Genomic DNA, 22,934 nt, shown 5'->3' with positions numbered 1-22,934 from the left:
AGCTTCAAGGTCACCAAACGTTGGAGAAAATTTTCAGATGCGTATTAAGTCAGACCAATCCGACCAAGAATTGAATATGTTATACATTTATTGTTACTTAAGCTTCAGTTCTTGGAACCTGGAAAGCAGAAAATCAATTCAATTAGGTATTAAATCTGGTTTGGCTGCTCCCAAAAAAGAAAAGGATGGGTTCTCTTTGGATTATCTGATATGTTTTTGAATTTTTGTTTCTTTAGAATTTGAAGAATTCACTTGATTGAGAATATGTTAATCACGTTAACCTTAATCTCTTAGCACTTGCATACAGGAATTGAGAGCATTAAAAGTTTGGAGATTTATAGAAGCAGATTGATTTGTATTACTATTAGTCTTTTATGCTACTGGAAATGGTTATTGAAGCTAGAATACTGGGTATGGTGCCATGAGGAAATAACAGATAGACTCTTGCATCATCTGCACGATCAACAAGGAACTAGTGAGAATTCATGGACTTCGGTTGGTCTTACTACATTTGAGACGAGCTTTTTACCATTTTTGCCAGATTTCCGGTGGTGAAGGTGGTCACCGAAAAGGGAAGGTGGAGGCAGTTGGTCACTAGCAGGGGGAGGGGGTGCGGGTGTAGGTAGAAGATGGGTGAAGGAAGAGCACCTAAGAGTTGAGTATGGGAGGGTATTAAATTAGGGGCATTATTGTCATTTCCTGCCCAGAGGACATTTGGGTAATTTTAAAATTAAAAACTTTAAATTACTTAAATAAGGGTAAGGGCATTTAGGTAATTTTACCCCCCCCCCCCATTTAACAGCAAAATTTAATTGTGGGTAACTTGTAATTATTCATGTGGATGCCATGTAATTTTAGAAATAATAGTGGGTGGTCACTAGTTTCACCCCAAAAATAGTGAGTGTAGTGTAAAAAACTCTACAAAATGATATCCTTATTCTTCTTATGACCAAAATGGTTTCTTTCTTTCTTTCTTTCTTTCTATCTTTCTTCTTTTCTTTTTTCTTTTTTTCATATCTTCACATTCAAGCTCCTGAATGGCTTAACCCAAAAGACAAAATTGCTCTTGGCCTTTAGATCTCCTCTAAAATAACAATTTTCATGCCTTTTAGCTCCACGTTTGTCTTTCCATTAGAAATACCTTATAAATACAAAAACAAAAAAATACCTTCAAGGTATCTTGTCTAATTCTAAAATGTACAAAAATGCATACTTTATGCCCTAAAATTTCGCACATAAACGCTCATCAGCTCTCTTACCAAAAAAAAAAAGCTCATCAGCTAATATGCTTACAAAGCCACGAACTACTAAGGCTATTCAACCTACATCTAAGAAATTGGCTTAAGGCCCATGATTCATGAGTGTAAGTGATGGACACCCAACCCATATGATATGAAATCCCAAGAATTAGTATTATTAGTGTTGCCTCTTCTAGTTGCATTAAAAGAATAATACTTACCACAATAAAAGGAGAGTGAGGTGTAAAACTCTTAATTAGGTTAAGAAGCTCATTAAATATGAGGGTATGTTATTTGCGTTACAAACTAGATGGCTAACCAAAGTGAACGTAGAGAGGCAAGGCTACTAACAAGGAAAATTTAAAGGAAAAATTTTCTGACACATTCACGAGACCAAGATGGGGACAGGGCCTAGATAAATGTCCAAAAATTAAAGGGTTTAACCGGAAAGGTCAAATAAGAGAATATAGTTAGTAAGGCAGTCGGCCTAGTTTGACTTCACCTGTATTGTGTAGCGTGACTTACAAAACTTAGGGTAGGTTCAAGTCTAGAAGACACTTATGACGATGTGTTCTTTTAGTCTAAAGTGTTCAAGTTGTTTGTTTATTGGCTTTATTTTTCCTCAATCGTGTTTTAATGTTTTTGTTGTCTATTAGTCTACCGTTATGTTTTTTAAACTTGTGGGGGAATAATTTGTTCTAGAAGGAAAATAAGTTTGAAAAAACATCATTACTCAGTCAATTATGATGTAGCATGGTTTGATTTGGTTCTTTGCAAATCCATTTATTAAGGATGTGGATATTGACGAAATAGAAATTGAAATGTTTGATTCTTTCATATCTTATTCAGAACTTTACAATCAATATATACACAACTGCTATCTATGAAATAGGAAAGAATATCCTACCTAGAAGATTAGAATAAATAAGAAATCTACCTAGAATAGAAGATTACAATAAATGAGAAATCTACCTAGAATAAAAGATTACAATCAATGAGAAATCTACCTAGAATAGAAGATTACAATCAATGAGAAATCTACCTAGAATAGAAGATTACAATCAATGAGTAATCTACCTAGAATAGAAGATTGCAATAATAAGAAAAACTTGTAATAGAATATTACAATCTGATCTACTTAGATTAAAGATACTAATAAAATATTATGATATGATTCTAAGATTTTCCACACTCCCCCTCAAGCTGGTGAATAGGCATTCTCCATTCCCAGCTTGGATATGCATTTTTGAAAGGCTGAGCTGCTCAATCCTTTAGTAAGTACATCAGCAAGTTGACTATGTGTAGACACATACGGCGTACAAATCAGTCCGCTATCCAGCTTCTCTTTGATGAAGTGTCTGTCAATCTCAATGTGCTTGGTTTGGTCATGTTGAGCAGGGTTATGTGCTATACTCATTGCTAATTTGTTGTCACAGTAGAGTCTCATTGGTCCACCCCATTCAACCTTTAGGTCTTCTAAGATAATCTTCAACCAAAGTAATTCACATATTCCTTGAGCCATTGCACGAAATTCGGCTTCTGCACTTGACCGAGCCACAACATTCTCGCTTCTTGCTCCTCCATGTCACAAGATTGCCACCAAGAAATGTACAATATCCTGTGGTCGACCTTCTATCTACTGCTGACCCTGCATAATCAGCATCAGTGTATGCTTCTAGTATCATTCCTTTATTCCTTCTAAATAAAAGGCCTCTCCTTGGCGTCCCTTTTAAATATTGTAGCACACGGTGAGCTGCATGCAAGTGAATTTCCTTTGGACTGTGCATGAATTGGCTGATTACACTAACTGCAAATGCTATGTCTGGCCTTGTGTGAGACAAGTAGATTAGTCTTCCTACTAGTCTTTGATACATCTCTCGGTCCATAACAACATCTTCTTCTGCAGTCCCAAGTTTACTGTTGGGATCTATTGGAGTGCTTGCTGGTTTACACGCAGCCATTCCTGTTTCTTTAAGGAGATCAGTGATATACTTTTGTTGAGAGATGAAAACGCCTTGTTGAGAGTGAGCAACTTCAATGCCAAGGAAGTATTTTAATCTTCCTAAAGCCTTGATCTCAAATTCCTTAGCCAAGCATTGACTCAAATTTTGTTTCTCTTTTTCTTCATTTCCTGTCACTATTATGTCATCAACATACACAAGTAGTGCCGTGACTCCCCCAGATGATGAGTGCTTAATGAACAATGTATGGTCTCCTTGACTTTGCTTGTAACCCATACTAATCATGACTTTAGTAAATCTGCCAAACCATGCCCGCGGTGACTATTTGAGTCCATATAAGGCCTTTTTTAACTTGCATACAATATTAGCAGCTAAATCCTTCTTATAACCCGGTGGAACCTCCATGTAAATTTCTTCCTTTAGTTCACCATGCAATAATGCATTTTTAACATCAAACTGTTGCAAGTCCCAACCATAATTTGCCGCCAAGGATAGTAAGATTCTGACAGTATTCATTTTTGCAACTGGAGCAAATGTTTCAAGGTAGTCAATCCCGTAAGTCTGGGTGTAGCCCTTGGCTTCCAACCTTGCTTTGTACCTTTCTAAAGATCCATCTGCTCGATACTTCAATGTATATACCAATTTGCACCCCACAGGTTTCTTCCCTTCTGGTAATCTTACAAGTTCCCATGTTCCATTGCTTTCTAATGCTTCCATCTCCACATTCATAGCTTGCTTCCACTCCTTATTGGATAAAGCCTCAGATAAGGTGTTAGGAATGGCAATGGTGTTTAAACTTACCAGAAAGGCTCTATGAGATGGGGGAAAATGTTTAAAGGACAAGAATTGGGCAAGAGGGTACATGGGTTTCGTTGTGCATTCTCTAATGCCTTTCCTAATAGCAATAGGAAGGTCTAGTTCATTACTATCTGTGGGCACATCGAATTCGGTTAGTAGTGAAGGATTAGACATTTGTACCTCATTTCCAGAATTTGGATTGGAGTCTTGAACTGCATGGATTCGGAACAAGATTCTTCTTCCTTGAGAACACCTTTCCTTTGCCAAATCTCACATGCTCAATATCAGAAATAGGCTCATTCATTTCAAAGTTTGACATATGTTCATGTTGTTCACAGTTTGACACAAGTGAGTCTGACACAAGTTTAGGTTGTTCACAGTTTGACTCAGGTGACATAGTGAAGTATTTGGGAGTGAACTCTAAGTCAAGTAAGGAATTCCCATTCTTATCTTCCATTATTGAATGCTCCCCCGAAGATGAGGTGTGGAAAAATAAGACTTATGTTCATGAAAAGTGACATCAATGGAAACATAGAACCTTTTTTAAGGAGGGTGATAGCACTTATAGCCCTTTTGAGTGGAGGAATATCCTATAAATAAACATTTGAGTGCTCTAGGATCTAATTTACCCCGATGTGGTCCATGAATATGAACAAAAGAGACACACCCAAAAATTCGAGGAACAAGGTTATTTGTCGTTTTTAGGTTTGGGTAGAACTGGGAAAGGACATCCATTGGACTCTTGAATCCTAAGACTATTGAAAGCAGCCGATTTATGAGATGAGTTGTTGTGAGGACTGCTTCCCCCCAAAATGACTTAGGCACATTGTATTGGAATAGGGAGGCTTTAGTTACATCAAGAAGGTGGCCATTTTTCCGTTCAGCTACTCCGTTTTGTTGTGGGGTATCAACGCACGATGACTCATGTATAATTCCCTCCCTTTGAAAGAATGGAGTTAGAATTTGATTGAAATAGTCTCTGGCATTATCAGATCTAAATCTTTTTATACTTACTCCAAATTGGTTTTTAACCATGGAATGGAAGTTGGGAAGAACACAACTAACATCGGATTTGTTTTTTAGTAGAAAAATCCATGAGACACGAGTGCAATCATCAATGAATGACACGAACCACCTAGCCCCAGACACATTAGGAATTCTAGAAGGACCCCAAATATCACTATGAATAAGATAAAAGGGGATGGAACTTCTTTTCTTGCTTAAAGGAAGTGGTACACGCTTGTGTTTTGCAAGCTCACACACATCACAATGAAACTCATCGACATATATGCCTTGAAACAAAGAAGGAAACAAAAGACTGATTACCCTAAAGGAAGGATGTCCAAGTCTGTGATGGTAAAGCCAGATTTTTTCTTTATTGGTTTGAGAAGGACTACTATTAGTAGCATGTGATTGGCTTGGTGCCTCAAGGTAGTAGAGTCCATCCCTTTCTCTAGCATGTCTAATCGTCCTCCCCGAATCCTTGTCCTGAAATATACAATGACTATGGTGAAAGACTACATTACAATGTAAATCTTGCGTGAGTTTATTCACAGAAACGAGATTTATAGATAGTCTAGGAACATGTAGGACATTTTTCAAGGTGAGGGATGAGTTGAGCTCAATATTTCCAGTTCCAGCCACAGTAGTTAACGAGCCATCAGCAGTAGCTATCTTCCTACTACTTGGACAGGGAGAATATGTGGTGAAAAGATTTGGTGAGTGTGTTATGTGGTCAGTTGCACCTGAATCTATGATCCAGGGGCTTAGAAGAGAATTACTAGAGACATTTAATCCAATAGAAAGTGGAAACTCACTTAAATATGCCAAAGAACATGTACCTGGTTTTTTGTTAAGGTTGCTCAAAAGAGTTTTTACACGTTATGTGTCCTCCTGATTAAGGCTAGCAACCTCTTTATTAGTGACTTAGGTTCTGTGCGGATGTAACATGCGCGACCATTATTTCCAGATTGCTCTCCTTTGTGCCGCCACTCTCGGCTAGGAGGTTTACCATGAAGTTTCCAGCATCTTTCCCGTGTGTGACGAGCTTTCTTGCAGTAGGTACACCATAGATTGTCTCTTTTTTGCAATTCTCCATTTTGCAGATTTTTTATTTTCTGATCAAATGCAGTCCCGAAAGTAACCTCTCTTGGTTCTGACATAATCTTTGTAAGTGCTTAAAAATAGTATGTGAAACAATAACCAAAGATGCAATAGAATGACAGATAAGGCGGAGAAATAAAAAATCTGTTTTTCAAGTAAGGAAAAATAAACAGAACAGAGCTGAATATAGAATGGCGATAAAGGCCAAATGAAGAATAATCTCGGGGCGGAAACACCGAGATTAAAGGCAATGAAGGCCTGAAGCTGGACAGCAATCCCAAGATTGGTTGGCTGATGCAGACGAAATAGGAATTGAAATGTTTGATTCTTTCGTATCTTATTCAGAACTTTACAATCAATATATACACAACTGCTATCTATGAAATAAGAAAGAATATCCTATCTAGAAGATTAGAATAAATAAGAAATCTACCTAGAATAGAAGATTACAATAAATGAGAAATCTACCTAGAATAGAAGATTACAATCAATGAGAAATCTACCTAGAATAGAAGATTACAATCAATGAGAAATCTACCTAGAATAGAAGATTACAATCAATGAGAAATCTACCTAGAATAGAAGATTACAATCAATGAGTAATCTACCTATAATAGAAGATTGCAATAATAAGAAAAATACCTGTAATAGAATATTACAATCTGATCTACTTAGATTAAAGATACTAATAAAATATTATGATATGATTCTAAGATTTTCCACAGATATGGTAAATGGGTTGATCTACTAGCTATGGATATGAATGGGTTTATCTATCTTAGATCTAGTTCTATTGGGTTCTAACCCAAGCTAGGTGTCTCTTCAAGACCAATGGGCAACTTTGTTGTCCTTAGCTAAGAGGTGTCTCTTTAAGACTAATAAGCACATTTGGTCTCTTCAAACCAAAAGATGTCCTTTGGGGAATACACGCAAGTCTCTTCCACTAAGAGGTGTACCCTACCACCAGGAAGTTTCTTTCTTCTACAAATAGAGGATCAAGGTTGGAGTTCTTCCATTATTTTATCCTCTCCCTCTCTCTTTCTCTTTTTCATTTTAACTTAAATTACTATCGTTATGTTGTTTATTTCACAATTTGAGTACTATCTTGAAGAGCTTTAAAAAGTTATTAGTAGGCGATGTGCTAATTTATTGTAGGAAACTATTACACTGTTGAATCTTGGAGACCAATTTATATTAAACACGAGAGCATTACTAGAGCCGTCTATAGTCTTAAAGGAAGCTTCCATTACATACTTTAGCCTAATTATATTGCTACTTTCTCATACACTTCTTTAATGCAATTGTCACAAGTAAGTTTTGCTCATTTTCTGTCTTTTATTCACAACGATTAAAAAATTTGGACCATTTCTCACTTGTGCAGGTCATCCTTGCGCATGGGCCATGCTAATCTTCTCTATAACATTCCAATTTTATCTACATTAATATTAGGGTGGTCTTAAAGATTGTTGTGAATAAAAGAAATAAACGAGTAAGACTTACTTGTACTATATCAAGGAAGTGTATAAAAAAATAGCAAGATAATTAGGCTGAGGTGTGCCAATGAACACTTCCTTAAGACCATACTTTTTTTGGTGAAACTTCCTTATGACTATACACACCCTTAATAGTGACATCACATTCAATGCGAATTGGCCTTTAATATACAACAACTATAATAGCTTCCTATGGTAAGCAAGCACTTCGCCTACTAATAGTCCCTTAATTAGTTCTTCAAGATAGTGCTCAAATTATAAAACGGACAACATAACAGTAATAAAAGTCAAAATGGAAAAGGAAAATTGGGGGGAATGGAAGAACACCAACCTTGAATCCCTTGATCCTTCATCTAATCATAACCAACCAAATAATGTTTATTTGAAACTTATTTCCCTTCAAACCAACAGATCTAATAAAATCAGTGGTTTAAGTTTCAGACGTCTGCCAATGTATTGATACGCACCAACCGCTACACCTACTGTTCTCAACCCAAATAAAACTAATTTATTGTATAAAATAATAAATTTGCTTATCAGTAACGTGAGAAGCCATACCCATCAGAGCTTCGGTGCCGAGACCAGTACCAGATCCAACGAAACTACGAAGGTTTCGAATCCACAACTCGGAGGGCAACGGCAGGATCTTCTTCCTATCGCTGGAGCCGGTAGACATGCTTTATTGTTTTCTTCGCAAATAGCACTTCCACGCTCCTCGATCTACAATGGCGGTCGATTACAAAGGGGAAGAAAAGTTCAACTGTGAATAAATTCTTTAATTTTTTTCATTTGAATCGAACTGCTCCGATGCTATTGATTGATAAGAACAGAAAACGATAAAAAGTTAACTCCCTCTTACCTGGTTTTGTAGGAGTCTGAATTGAATCGTTGCTGGAGACAAAAAAAGGCTATGGCACTTTCCATTTATACAGAATCGCATTATTTTTCTCCCCAGTCAGTTACTATAGTGTGCTTGACCAAATCACGTTAGTTACCAGTTTGTAGATAAAGTCAATGAGATCACACGTACACATTTTCGATTCAGAATTAGGGTTCGTTATTTTCGTGATCCAGTTTACTGAGCTTGCTTACTTCGCAATCTTTTTTTTTTTCCCCTTTTCCGTTAGCTCGTCAATTCAATTGCAGTTCGATGGTTCCTTCACAGTTCATTCAGGGAAGCAAACGCAGAAGTGATCGACGGAAGCTTGCCATTGATTGTATGATACGCAAGTCCGAATCACGGTTTTACGGACCATAACCGATCTACCGGTCCCTGGTTCAAATTCGATGGCAACGGGTCGGATTGAAACGTTGTGATTAAATTCGCGTATTATATGCGTATTTTTGTCGTCTCTGTACGTTATTATTGGAAAACTTCTATTGGCTTACTTTACCTATATAATGAGGTTTAAACAACCATACAATCCCTTGCTTGTCTGAGTCCGGATCATCTCCCCTTGTCGGTGTGCTTCCTTACACTTTTAAACCACAAACCAAGTAGAACCCACAAATGAAAATTAAAAAAATTCAGGGGGTGGGACCCACCCTAAGGCACCCCCGCATTCAAGTTGACAAACGAATGTTCAGAGAGCATATTAGGGTCGTTGATCCATATTCTTACTTGTCATACATATGTGTATCCATATGATTGGCATTGCTAAATTAACCTTAGCTGTAAATACCTTGACCTTGATTCTATAGGACCGGTCAATGTAGGTTAGATATTTAACTTGATGTTGGCCCCGACCATGAGCATAAAGTAGTAATACATAGTTCAATATCATTGTCCTACTTTTATCAAAAATAACTTACAAGATGAATATGATTTTTTTTCTCTCTCTTTATTTTATTTTGATAAGAAAAATAAAATTGTTTGGCACTTTATATTTAGGGATCAGTTTGTACTAACAATCGTAATATAATTGAATATAAAGAGTAATTAAATAAATAAAGTTTCAAGGTTATCTATAAATTTTTGAATAAATCAAATATGTCATGTAATTAGTTTTTTTTTTTTTTTTTAGTTCAAAGTTGTCATCAATTAACTAACGGAAGAATAAGGGGCATCAGTAATTACGAGCAAATTCTAAAGTTGCATCAATAATTTAAAAAAATAGAGGGAGCAAGTTAGCAATTATACTATAATATAGCAGCAACAGTAATTATTTACAATGATTTAAACTGATAGAAACTATTTGATCATCAACAATGTACCAGAAGGGCTTCACATGAAGCTTTGCCAGTCAAAGCTACTTTATTTTTAAGAAGTCTGCCATCTCCTTTTATGTCTTATTGGGCATCTCTTAATGAGTCTATATATCATGCTTTATTTCATTGTAATTATGCTAACCTTTGTTAGAGGCTTTTTCACCTATCACTATATACAAATGAATTGCTAACACAGGATTGGTAGAGTGGTAGAGATTCATACTTCTCAGTGAGAGAGGTCATGGGTTCGATCATTGCAAATAGTGTCTCCCCCTTGAGGATGTAATCAAGGTGTGCGCAAACTGGCCTGAATGAACTTTAGCTAAAAAAAAAAAAAAAAAAAAAAAAAAAGATACAAATGAATTTGTAGGGTTTACAATGATAGAGTCTTATTTCCTTAGATTTTCACTTTATGCATAGATACACAAATGTATTTGAAGATTTTTTTTTTTTGGTCGAGGAGCAAATAGGTTTTCGCTTCATAGGGTATGTAATGTACCTTTTGCAGTGGATACTTATTTTCTTTACTCCATTGTTTCTTTGGAGGCTTTAATATGATTTTCGGTTTGAAAAAAAGGAAAAGAAGTGTGTGCCACAGGGTCACAAATTCAAATGTCACTTATCGGTCCAAAAATTAATCAATCATCGGATTCCTGCAAACCAATGTGAGATTTGGGCCGACTCAATTGTCGAAAAGCCACCTCCGAAGGTTTAGTTAATAAGTGAATCACTAAAGAACTCTAACTAGTTGTAGAACTTAATTAAAAACAATAATGGAGGGAAACGATTAAAATCCCTCTAATTTTGTGATACATTAGTATATATAAGATTCACCTATTATTCTTGATCATTTGACTCATTTACGGTCTTTCTTCGTAGCTGTCTGATCATAGGGTTTCCCCCCTTTTCCCATGAGTCAGTTACAGTTTCTATGTATGACATGATCGTCTATCCCAAATTTGACGGGAACACGCCTCTTTCAATTGCTGTTGGATTTTTTCATGCTTACGATACCTCTAGGTTCAACTCTCGAACCGGTCCTGACTGGTCATCGATCTGACCGTGATTAGACCGAGTTAGCTATTATTTTACACTTGTCAGACACTTTTATGAGATAAAATGTCTTGGGTCAAAACCTTAAGGGTCGAAATAAAAATTCCTTTTCCTTTTTTTTTTAATCGTACGTAATATAATTGTAATTATAATTATAGTATAATATAAGTTTTAAAATTTTAATGTGAGAATCTTACAATATAGTTGAGAATAAATAATAAAGAAGAGCGTAGGAGAGTACAAGAGAAGCTTCGCGGTTCAAATCGCCTACGCCCTCGCTCTTGAGTCCATATAAATACGAGCACTCTCCAGTCTCCATAGAAGCGGCAAAACACAAAATACAGCCAAATTCTAACCGAACGTTAGTTCTGTTTCATTCGCGGACTGAGATTTTCTGCAACCATCATTCCCGCCTAATTTTATTCGTAATTGTTGTTCTTCTTCTTTTAATTTTAAATATTGGTGTTTGAAAATGGAGAAATCACAATCGGGAGAGAACGTCTTCAGCCTTCGAATCGTGTCGATCGATTATTACATGGCGCCTCCCATCCCTGACCTCGACATTTGTTACAGTAGTTTCCAAGGTAAAACTCTGCAAATAGATATTTGAAGAGATAGCTGCAATTCTATGTTATTGAAGCAATTTTAACGAGCTGTTATTAGTTCGTAATTCTCAGTTTATGGTTATCTGTTCGTCTTTTATTGTGAATTGTTGAAGGTGGGAAGGTGAATGAGGTGCCTGTAATAAGGATTTACGGATCAACTCCGGCTGGCCAGAAGGCTTGCTTACATGTTCACCGGGTCTGTAACTAATTTTTTTCATTGAATTTGTAGATGTCTTAATTGAGTAAAGTCCTTTTTATATTTTATATTTTCTTATTATTTTAAAAAAATATTGTTCCTCTCTTGGAAACTATAATAATTGTTCTATGTTTTCAACATTTAATTTAAGGTTTTGTTGCATTACCGCCCCTGTTTAGGATTTTGAGATTCTGTTTGACTTAGTTAATATGGCAGTGGAAATGAACAGTGCAACTGCTGGTTTTGGTGGAAATGGTTTTTCATATTCAGTGGAGAAAATGTGGAGCTGTTTCAGATGAAATGATAGATGGGCAGGCATATTATGCATGTAACCTGTTGTCTAACTTATTCCATATTTTGTCTGTCCTGTAGGCTTTACCATATTTCTATGTGCCATGTTCAGATGCATCCCTTCGAACACTGGAAGAAGGTAAAGTACTTGCCTAGATAATTTTTATGCCTTGCTAATGCTATGTGGTTAGTTTTAGACCATATTAGTACAACCCTTACTCCTTAATTTGGACTTCTTTAGCACAAGATATAAGTACTAGGTTGTTGAAATGGTTGAATGCCTACCTAGGTTATCTCAGATCTATCTTTTTCTGCCACAGTAGCTATCAAAGTCATACTTGTTGCATCCAGATGTTATGATATATTGCTTATGAAGGGTTCATGGGTATGATTGGAAAATACATTTATGGCCATGACAAGTCTTCAGTATCATTACTGCTTGTCTGCTTTACTCAGTGTAGTTAGTTGTGTATGCAGAGTTTTCCTACCCGCTTGTGTCGGACGAGTGACTTGTTTTCTAGATGTCACAAACAATGCCCGTAGTTGATATAAGTTGGTTATTGTGTTTGTAAGCAGTGAACAATCTGATTCCTATTTTACAAATTCTGGGCCTACTTTTTCAGGTAATGCATATGTACATACCATGGCTCTTGCTATTGAGAAGGCCCTAAAGGTGTGCTGCTCTCAATCATATTATGTGTTACATGGTATTGTTTGTGATTCCTTTCCTTTGTCCCATACATGAAGACCATTACTGATATGATGGGACAAAATTTCTTTGGAATCTTACAGCTTAAAGGTAGTTCTGGATCAAAAAGACAGCATGTGCATGGTTGCAGTCTTGTGAGAGCAAGAAGATTTTATGGCTACCATTCACAGGAGGAACTGTTTGTGAAGATATACCTGTATCCAAATTCTTTTGATGAGTTGATTCTTTTTTCAATTTTTTTTTGGGGGTTTGGGGGTGTTGTGGGGGGGGGGGGAGGAGGCTTTCCTTTGGATGGTTGTTTATTCTGTGCCATGCTGGATGCAGTGAAGAAGTTACTTAGGCTGGATATAGAACAATATGTGTGTTTTCATTAGTCTTCAGGATGCATACTTTCTGTTGTAGGTTACACCTGTTGAAAATTTTCATTAATGTAACATCATTGTTCATCCAAATTTGCTTATTTATGGATAGGTTGATGATTTGTTTCCTTCTCCTTTCTTGCTTTAAGCTTTTAATCTGTCTACTTCTCTGGTCCATGTAGATTTTGAATTAGCTGATAGACAATGGGACATTTACAGGGAGTTTGAACTTCAGCTATATTCTGCTGTCCGATACTGGTTGTTGTTGTTGTTGCTGGGGAGGGAGGGTGCTTAGAAAATACTTCTTTCTTTAATATTTGAAATATTTGCTTCTTTACCAAAAGATTACATTCCAAAAATTTCTTTTCTCATCCTTGTTAGTTTTCCTTAGATAGGTTGTTTCTGAAGATTGCCTTTCTTTTTCTCTTCATTGGTTGCTATCATATCATCACTTTTTTCTGGTAGCTACGGAGGCTATATTTTGATGCCTGTTATTTTGTTCATCAAGAAAATTATCATGGATAGCCTTCACAGAAAGCACAGATATTATCCACATGAAGTTGGCCGTGTTGCTAATCTCCTCCTGGTACAGATTTGAGCCTATTTACTGAATGCTATTAAGATGTTGTCTTTTGTCATTTACATTGGTACCGAAATATCAACTTAAGTGCTGCTACTGTAGGTAGGACCATAGGAGAATTGCTGTTCTACTGATTTGTGTGCAACATAACTTCTCTTGAATTCTTGTCATGGTGTTCTAGTGGGTTCCTGTACTGGAGTACCTTGGCACTAGGTTCTAGGGATAACCGATTTTGGCCTTTGGAACAAAATGGTTAATTTTTGTTGAAACTAAGAGAGGTAATAGTAGATAAAAATAAAAAAATAAGTTTGTAGGATGCTCTTTCGCTTTAAAAATGAGGGTTACTTGCCCTTTCTGGTGTACTTTATTAATTTGTTGGACTCTCAACTGGTACTTTGTGTGGCACAATAGTCCTCAATAAACCAGAAATAACATGGAGAATAAGAAAAAGAATAATAAAAGGAGTAGATAGGAGAGGCTGCTAGATACGATGCCAGTAAGTACTGAGAGAAGTCCACCCAGGCAATAAACATCAGCAGCTACAGTAAATAATCTTGATGTAGAATAAGCCATCCAACAATGACAAAGATAGCTGGTAGGGAACAAAAATCACATACACAAGCATCTCAGCAACAAAAGTATCTAAGGCACTGCCCAAATGATGGCAGTAGTAGTAAGTAGTAAGATTCAAGGCCTCAGATCAAGGACCAGAATACTGCTGTAAAGTATAACATTTACTGAAAAACATCAGTCCTCAGAGGAAACGGTTGACTGTAACAAGTGATTGAAAAACTTCATGACTTTAGGCTTGCGGTGGATGATATAAACCAATGATGGATATTGTATACCGGAAGACAAACCAGGGGTCAGACCCAAGGCTGAGGCTGAAATACCTATGTGGTGGGGACAATATAGCCGCATAAAAATGAGAAAAAGAGGCAGTTGGTAAGCAGATATGAACAGTTCTTATGTTTTCAGAAAAGAGTATTGCCAGCGGCTAATGGAGTCCCAGAATACCATGCAGGAACAGCGGCATCAGATTGATATTACCATTGAACAATCCTTTCATATAATACATAAAAAAAACCAGAGTATAGGCCCAAGCTATCGAACAGGTAGAAGTGAATGCACCACACAGCTTACTGGATAATCTTCAGCAAACAGGGTACTCACAAGACAGGAAGTGGCCAGTAGGGTGTGGTAGCCAAGCCACCAAAATTCATTCAAACTGGGATCAAGTCTCCCTCTAGGTAAGACCCTCATATCTCAGTTGCATCAGCTGGGTAGGTAGTATGCAACTGATGCAACAGCAACATAGAAAATTCACGAAAAAATTCCCAGAAACTGCAACTACAAGCATGATCTCCATAAAATAGACTATAAATTGTTTAATCCTTCAAAGCTTGATAAAAAGGTCTAGCTCATGATAATCACTATTAATCAAAGTCCTGAGAGTTGATAGGCTGCACGGAATTGGTGCAAGCAATACAGGCTTTTCTTTTAGGGAGGACTCTCAAAACAGCATAAAAGGTTGGATCAATATCTGGTGTTCAGTGCTTGGGTACCATGGGAATAAATGGACACTAACTGGCTAGATATAACATGGAGAATAATAATAAGAAGAAGAGAAAAGGATAGGAGAGGTTGCAAGAGAAACACAACTTGGTAGCAGTCCTCTCTCCATTATGATATTACTAAATAGAAGGAGAATTACAATCTACTGTAGTCTGTACTTTCCTAAAAACTAGAAACAACAAATAAAGAAATTAAACAAACAGAAAATAAAGAGAATACTGATCAACAAGCTAAAGGTAAAAGAAAAGTCCTGGATACATGACACGTACTTAACCCCATGGTGAGTATGTTTCGTGCACTTTTTACCTGAAGTGGTAGACACTCTTACACTTACATTTGGACTATTCTGGTTATTGGTTGTGAATGGGAATGTTGGATTTGTAGGATTAGGTTAGGTTAAGTTTTTGAGAGCAGTCTATATCAATGTTAACAATATATCCAGTGTTATTCTTGATGTTTATTTATAGTGATATTAGTTCTGTAATTTTTGGATTTCTGATGTAATACTTGTTTTGCAGGGAGGTGCTGTTTTAGACAAAATTTTCCAACCTCATGAATCACATATTCCTTACCTTCTTCAGTTTTTGGTACGTGATATTATCATGTAGTTGAGGTTTTATATGTGAGCAATAAATTTATGCTTTTGAACATGCCAAGAGAACTCTTCAATGTTCCTCTCAGTCAGGTGTGTGTGTGTGTGTGTTTTTTTTTTTATTTTTTTTTTTTTTTTTGGTTTTTTGGTTTTTTGACATGGTATTGCTAGAAGCCTAGAACCAGCCACTCTGGCAGTTTGCAGTCTGTTTCTTGAAAACTTGAATTGATTTGCTGACATTTTTGTGTGGACTCTTTTTGGCTCAGCTGACTGTGGATCCCGGAATACATGCTTAGAGTACTAGCAGTGGGCAATTGTCAAGCACTATATGAGTCTTTTTTTTTTAGTGAAAAACCACACCTTTTCACCTTCCACCATCTGCTTTTGTATTATCTAACCTATTTGCTTTGCTTTTAATACTATTTCGTCCTTTTTTGGACATTGGGCCTTCACTAAGTGTGACTCCTAGATTGGTGTCTGCATTAGTTCCCTAGAGCAAATCATCAAGAGAAAAAACAATTGTAATGGGCAAAATTATGAATCTTGCCCCCCGAATCAACTATGAAGTTCATAATAAGCGTCGTGTTATGTTTAACATGTCCGGTAATCGCCTTATCTTTGGTATTATAATACCTGATTAAGATGTTCATTGTTGCTTATATTTTGTTACTTATTTGGTTTTGTTCGTGGTGTATCCTCATGTGTCATCCCTCTAGCCTGAATGTAACTGTATATTCTGGAAAGCAGGTTGACTATAACCTATATGGCATGGGTCTATTACATTTATCAATGGTGAAGTTTCGCCATCCATTGCCTGGTCAGTTCATTCCAAAGGCGGCTTATTTCAGTGTTCAACATCAACATGAATCAGAAAAGCTCTGTTCTTCTATGCATCTTCAGGTTATTTTATTTTTTTTGATTTTTTTTTAATAAATACTTCCTGTGGCAAAAGATAGTGCACTTAGCTATGAAAAGTGCCTTTTTATGCCTGTAATGGGATGAGATTTTGATTTGATGCTGTGTAGGCAGATTCAAGTGGTGGTGCAGTTCTCAGTTCATCCATTTGGATAGCTTCCACCATTCCAAGTGGTTGGACATGGCCATATTCAGTTGATGTTGATGCTTGTGAGGACATGAACCACATTAAGCGTCAAAGTTCCTGTGAGCTTGAGGGAGATGCCATTGTCGATGGTGTGTTTTGCATTGTAAAATCTGTAGTGCTTCTCTGTTTCATTTGTTATCTGGGTCAAGTTCACAGGAGGAATTTTTATTGATCTTGCAGAGATTCTAAACCAGCAACTTAAAGTATATTCGTCTCTCTCTCAGAATCATTCAGAAGTGAAGATGGTTCAGTCACTTATACCTATCTGGGAGGTTTAGTACCACCTTATTTGATGCTCTGCTATTGATGTTCTTATTGGGATTGTTATTCTTTTTGTCTTCTCTTCTAATATCTAATATTGATTGATCCAGGAGGAGTTTGAAAGAACAGGGATGTCTCAAATCTCAATGTCTCCTGATCCAAGTAAACCGCTTCCTGAAAATGTTTTGAGAACTTTTTTGCATGGGCTTGAACTGGAAAGCTCTCTCCTACATCTTTGTGAGAGAGCAGGAAATGTATGCCAAGATTTTCTGGTGGAGGAGAGTGAAAGGTTTGTGCAGTCAGTTAAATCCTTGACAGAGGTGAGAAATGATGTTGAATCTATGGAGCAGATACCTCACAATGATTCTCAGGAAGAATCTTCAAAATGTGTCAAGGATGGAAATACAAATGTAGGTTTACCTCAGTTATCACAAATATCTAGCAACAAAGATGATGATACTGGCATGCCAGTGGGGGATGCTGGACCTAGCTTATTTCCATTCAGTCAGAAAGCAATGGCATCTGAAATGGCTGAAATGTCAGATACGAGGGTAATGTTTTTGCTCCCCCCCCCCCCCCCCCCCAAATTCGTTGGTTTTGACTTCCTGTTTGTCAACTATTTATTTCTTTGAGCATATTCTCATCATTGTTTGATTTCTCTTTGTTATTTAGATCACCTTTAGTGTGAGACAGATAAATCTTATAAAGCTCCAGCTTAGTGGTGCCTGAGTGTTTCAGCTTCTTTGTGGATCATTTTCTTTGGTTACTAGTTTTTTTTCCCAAAGTGGTTTGGGAGTTGCAGCAATCATAGACAAGCTCGGCGAGAGCCCCTTGAGATGTTATGGTCATGTTCAAGGAAAGCCCCATAGAGGCATCTGTATGAAAGGGTGACAAGATTTAGTTTGACAGAGCTAGACAAGGTAGGGCAGGCCTAAAACAACCATCGGAGAAGTGGTTAGGGTATGCATGTGATTGCGTTCAAACCTTGTATGACCACCCATAGAGTTTTTTGGAGGACAAGGACCATGTAGAGCAATCAATCCTCTATGGAGGGATGTTCTTAATGGTTAAGACTGCTACTTTTTCTCCCATGGCTTCGTTTTTTTCTTTTATCTGGATTCTCTTTTTTTGCTGCTGCACTTTTACCCATAAACAATATTATGATGTAGATAAATCACATAATTGGGTTGTTTTGTTGAAAATAAGCCTCAGGTGGATTATGATACATTTGGGGCTTGAACGCTCCTTTTATGTTTTGGGGGGCCATACCACTGGTAAAACCGCCCCCCCACCCCCCCCCCTCCCCGCCCCCCCCGGGGGGGGCCAAAAAACCCACACAGAGGTGTTTTTGCAAACCCCCGCCCCCCCCCGGGGGAAAGGCCCAAAAAAAAAAACCCCCAACCCCCCCCCCCCCCCCCCCCCCACCCCCCCCGGGGGGGGGGCCGGGGGGCCCCCCCAAATCCCCCCCCCCCCCCCCCGGGGGGGGGGCCCCCCCTTTTTGGCGGGGGGGGGCCGGGGGCCTTGATTCCATGTGTTTTATTGTAATGGGTCACTTTGATGGGCCTAAAATGTGGGTACAAGGAAGGCATACTGGATTAGGCTTAGTATCAGCTTATTTTCATTCATAGGCTCATTGATGTAGTGGATTTTACCATCCTAGGTAGAATTGGTGAGATTTTCTTTAGTTCGTAGGTATATAATTTTCTTTAGAATTTCCTAGTTAAAAAAGTTTAGAATCATATTTATCAACCTAAAGAGAGAGAGAGGGGGGGGGTGAATAGGTTGAACTAGTGGAAATTGCTTCTTTTAAAGAACATTCAGCCAGATTGAGTTCAACCAAAAGAATTAAGCATGAGATGAAGCAACACAAGATTTATAGTGGTTTGACTCAATTGAGTCTATGTCCACTCCTCTCTAACCGTAGAGAGAAATCCACTAGTGATTCCCTTTCAGTAGAACAGGTGGGGGAACAACACCTCTTACGATCTTATTAAAGATGAGAACTTTTACAAAATCTTGATTCCCGGACAAGAATATCCAATCTCTTAAGGATGTGAGAGTCCTTGTACCTTACTCTAATTCTTGTCTGGAGTCTTAGTACCATCAACAATTACAAAAGTTGAGAATGATAAAGACATATTCAACTCCTACTAAAAAGTTAATGACGTAAAGCAATGAATGAAACCACAATAGGGAAATTCCCGATGTTGTGGTACATATCTAGACATCGTCAATTTTAGGTTTTCCTTCCTTGATTTCCTTGTGATTTCATAAATAATTTCTGATTTGTCTTAGATTTATTTGGAAATTGCAAGTTTTGCTCTATTACCTTGCATTTCGTGAAGTGTATAATTCTGGCTGTGTCTGGGTTATTTGTACTTAGCAATATTTTCTAGAGATCTATTTGTTGAACTGCTTTATAATTTGAATTCCTTACATTTATCTCATGGTTTTAGGTTGACCCGGAGGCACTGGGGCTTCTAAGGTGGTTTGCCTCTTCCCAGGCTGCAGAAGAGTTGAACACTGATGATGAACTTGTTCATGAGTCCACTCTGAGTCCCTTGTTGCCTAAAAAATCCATTGATAAGTTTCTCGAAAATGCTAATTTTGTTTATGAGAATGAATCTCAACAAGAGTGTCAGGACATTCTTGATTCAGTTGAGGATCTAGCTGACCTTGAAGATCTAACCAGTGGTGCTGGCCATTCTGCACACCATAACTGTTTATCTCAAACATCATCAACAGACATAATTCCTCAGGTGGATGGCTTGTATGATGATCAATCCACATCTCCTGCTAGTGATACCTCTGAAGAGCCCGACTGCAAATTGGAGAGGTCTTCTTCCGACCAGGTTGTGCTAGACACTTCCATTTGTCCTGATGATGGAAGGATAAAAAACCCATTACAAGGCTGTTTGGCCTTTACTACACCACAAAAGATGAACACCGATATGCGGTCTTCTAGTAATAATTTGACTGATATATGTAACAATAAGATGAAAGATGGCCAACCTAACAGTTCTATGGCCAGAAATGCTGCAGTATGTTCTGATTCTTGGGTGTCGAATATGGACAAAGATTCTTTTAGTTTCATGGAAGCTAATATGCTAACCAAATGTTCTGTGAGGGAATTAATGAGAAAAAAGCGATGCTACAGGATTGGGCCATCCGAAAACAGGAGTTGTACATTTAAGAAGCCCCATTTGGAGGAACAGAAAGAGGAAAAGAAGAAAGAAGAGACATCTTTCTATCCAAAGCAGCTGGAGTTCCATGCAATAGGGGGAGATAAGCAGGTTATGATGCCAACTGAAACTCATGATATAAATCCTTTTTTAACTGACCAACAAGAAGTTTGTATAAGGAGCTCTTCTATGAAAACTAATACAGCAGAGGTAAATTCTGAATTCTCTAAGTTACCCTTGTCTTTTTTCAGTTTTCATTGTGGATTGGATGGTTCCTTATGAAAATGAGCAGAGAAGACTGATATTATGAGGCAACATCCAGATTCTAACATAGAATTAGGGGTTTTGGCTTATTGAAATGTTTGAACTCTGAACCAAGACCTTAGATGATCTTTTGCACTTTGGAGATGTTACTGAATTTATACATTAATTCCCCCCCCCCTGAAATTTGTAATGCTTGCAGTTGTGAAACTTATTAATTAATTCAATACTGATTAATCATTGAACTTTGATGTGGACGTAACATACAGGTCCACAAGGGGCTAGATCAAACAGAGGATGTCAGTTCAGTCTGTTTGGCAAGTTTGTCTGTGGAACAGGCAAGCAATCAAATGGTCAGAAACAACCTGGATGGTGCTACCATGGAATTTGCACCTTATATGTGTTCTGAGAATCTTTTGAATACAAATGCTTCAGATGATGCTATTATCCAACAGAGTGAGAATGCTAATCCTGGAGAAGAAGATGCTTCAGCTTATTTACCTTTCCCTGACAAGTCATTGCTGACAGTTATCGACAGTGAAAGAAGAGATGATACAGAATATATTGAGATGGCCTTCAAAAACAAACCCCCAGCTGTAGAATGGACAGATGGACTATCCAAGGATCCTCCACTGGCTGCTACTTTGAATCATCCTGATCTTCCTGGGGTCATGGAAAATTATGAGGGAATATTGGACTGCAATTCCAATTTACCCCATGGTATGTGGCATTGGTATTGCATTTCTGTAATGTAATCTGTTCTAATTTCTGTTTCTTTCATATATATATATATATGAATTTTTTTCTTTCTTTTTTTTGGTACTGTTGTACTTTCTCTTATAATGTTATATTGCCTATAATATTGTATGAGATTGAATCAATAGAGGATTTGTTAGTTGTGGTATACTAAGGTCAGGGCCTACAGTTGGTTGTCTAAAAACAGCCTCAGGTGCAGGGATTCCTCCCCGGACCAGCCCCATTAGGTGTAGGTCAGGTGTAGGGGGATTTCCTACACCAGCAGCTAAAATGGGGGTTCAGGTTTAGGTTACTTAAAATTTTAATTAGCCAATAAAATGTTATCTGTAAGTATTATTTGAAGTTGTAATTCCAATAGGAAAGCTGAAATTACTGTTCACATGAACAGTGACCGTGAATAGTAACTCTAGTTTATATTTTAGTCTTAGTTCTAGTCTAAGGCTCTTTTTGGTATCAATTATCATTCTCAATTATGAGAATTTTTCATTATTTTAAATTGTTTGGCATCTATTATCAGTTTTATTTTTATTTAAAATAATAGAAAAACCTTCAAAATCCATAATAGACAAAATGTCTATTATGGATTATGGTGAGAATTTCATTCTCTTCATTTAAAATTTTATAGCTAAAATGAGGGTAACAACAACAACAACAACAAAAGCCGCCCAACAAAGGGGCGGCACAGGACGCCCCCACCGAGGCCAGCGAACAAGGCCAAGCAACAACCCACCACCCAGGACGGCACCCCAGCCAGCCCAAGGAAACACCCCGCGGAGCATTAGGCCGTGACGGGCGCCACCCACGACCCAGCATCACAAGGGCAACCCCGCCCACCAAATGATCGTTATCTTATCCATCCTAGTTTTGTCACTCATCCATCTAGCATCCCATTCTCCGAGTTTATCATATGATTCTTTTTGCCCACCGCCCGTAAAATAGTCAATATACATTCTTTTATAAAAACGATACTTTTTCCTTTTTTTTTTTGTCACTGGCTCACTATTATTTTCTAACCATTTTTTATTTTAACACCAAACTTATTTTTCATTCCATAATTTATTTTCGACAAAATTCACCAAATCATTTTTCTTTCTTGACCAATAATGAATTCTTGTACTTATTTCTTTTAAATAGGTATAATAGGGAATGAGAATTGATACCAAAAAGAGCCTCAGTCTTATATCAGCCAATATGGCTCTATGGATTGATGCAAGTGCTCAATTGAGTCAATACTTTGATTAATAAAAGTTTGTTTTGAGCATTGTTGCTTTGTGAGTTAGTGTTACTAATTCCTTCTGTCTCTCGTATCGTTCCCTAAGCTGTCCTGTTTGATCCATTAAAGAAGCTTCAAGATTGTTGAAAATTCTGCAAGTTCAAGGATTATTTCAAGCATCCATGAACTGTTCTTCAATAAAAGTTAGTTCTTTTTCTTCTAGCCTTCTAAATTCTGACCTGAATTACCCTGTTTATTTCTATTTTGATTTTCCTTAAAACCTAGCCATTAAGACCTTTCTCCAGCTCAGACCAACCATTAGAAATCCATCCGTAGTGATGTAGCATATACATATCACCCCCTTCTTCCAATCAAGAGTGTATGCCAAAATATCATCC

General features: G+C 37.4%; 2 protein-coding genes and 1 non-coding gene across 3 annotated transcripts in view; 1 reads left to right on the top strand and 2 right to left on the bottom strand.

Annotated features, from left to right (window-relative positions):
• Positions 1–8,269, bottom strand: part of LOC149019278 (putative serine/threonine-protein phosphatase 2A regulatory subunit B'' subunit TON2) — a 28,930-nt gene extending 20,661 nt beyond the window's left edge. Inside the window, exon 1 of the mRNA XM_089153315.1 lies at positions 8,152–8,269. Within this exon, the coding sequence (XP_089009441.1) occupies positions 8,152–8,269 (118 nt within the window). The remainder of the gene's footprint in view (positions 1–8,151) is intronic.
• On the bottom strand, positions 7,452–7,549 carry LOC149019279 (U6 spliceosomal RNA). Its single transcript, XR_016173265.1, has one exon. It is a non-coding gene; the product is annotated as a U6 spliceosomal RNA (small nuclear RNA).
• A 2,834-nt stretch (positions 8,270–11,103) lies between the features above and the next one.
• The window catches only part of REV3 (recovery protein 3), a 32,659-nt gene continuing 20,828 nt past the window's right edge, over positions 11,104–22,934 (top strand). Inside the window, exons 1-13 of the mRNA XM_089153305.1 lie at positions 11,104–11,438; positions 11,573–11,655; positions 12,028–12,085; positions 12,570–12,619; positions 12,739–12,851; positions 13,558–13,600; positions 15,688–15,756; positions 16,509–16,661; positions 16,787–16,952; positions 17,044–17,135; positions 17,235–17,675; positions 19,581–20,516; positions 20,837–21,287. Of these exons, the coding sequence (XP_089009431.1) occupies positions 11,327–11,438; positions 11,573–11,655; positions 12,028–12,085; positions 12,570–12,619; positions 12,739–12,851; positions 13,558–13,600; positions 15,688–15,756; positions 16,509–16,661; positions 16,787–16,952; positions 17,044–17,135; positions 17,235–17,675; positions 19,581–20,516; positions 20,837–21,287 (2,767 nt within the window). The 5' untranslated portion in view covers positions 11,104–11,326. The remainder of the gene's footprint in view (positions 11,439–11,572; positions 11,656–12,027; positions 12,086–12,569; positions 12,620–12,738; positions 12,852–13,557; positions 13,601–15,687; positions 15,757–16,508; positions 16,662–16,786; positions 16,953–17,043; positions 17,136–17,234; positions 17,676–19,580; positions 20,517–20,836; positions 21,288–22,934) is intronic.

Source organism: Hakea prostrata, chromosome 4 (genome assembly GCF_041222555.1).
Source record: "Hakea prostrata isolate BN-2017 chromosome 4, UWA_Hpros_2, whole genome shotgun sequence".
Classification (NCBI taxonomy): Eukaryota; Viridiplantae; Streptophyta; class Magnoliopsida; order Proteales; family Proteaceae; genus Hakea; species Hakea prostrata.
This window is presented reverse-complemented; position numbering and strand designations above follow the sequence as displayed.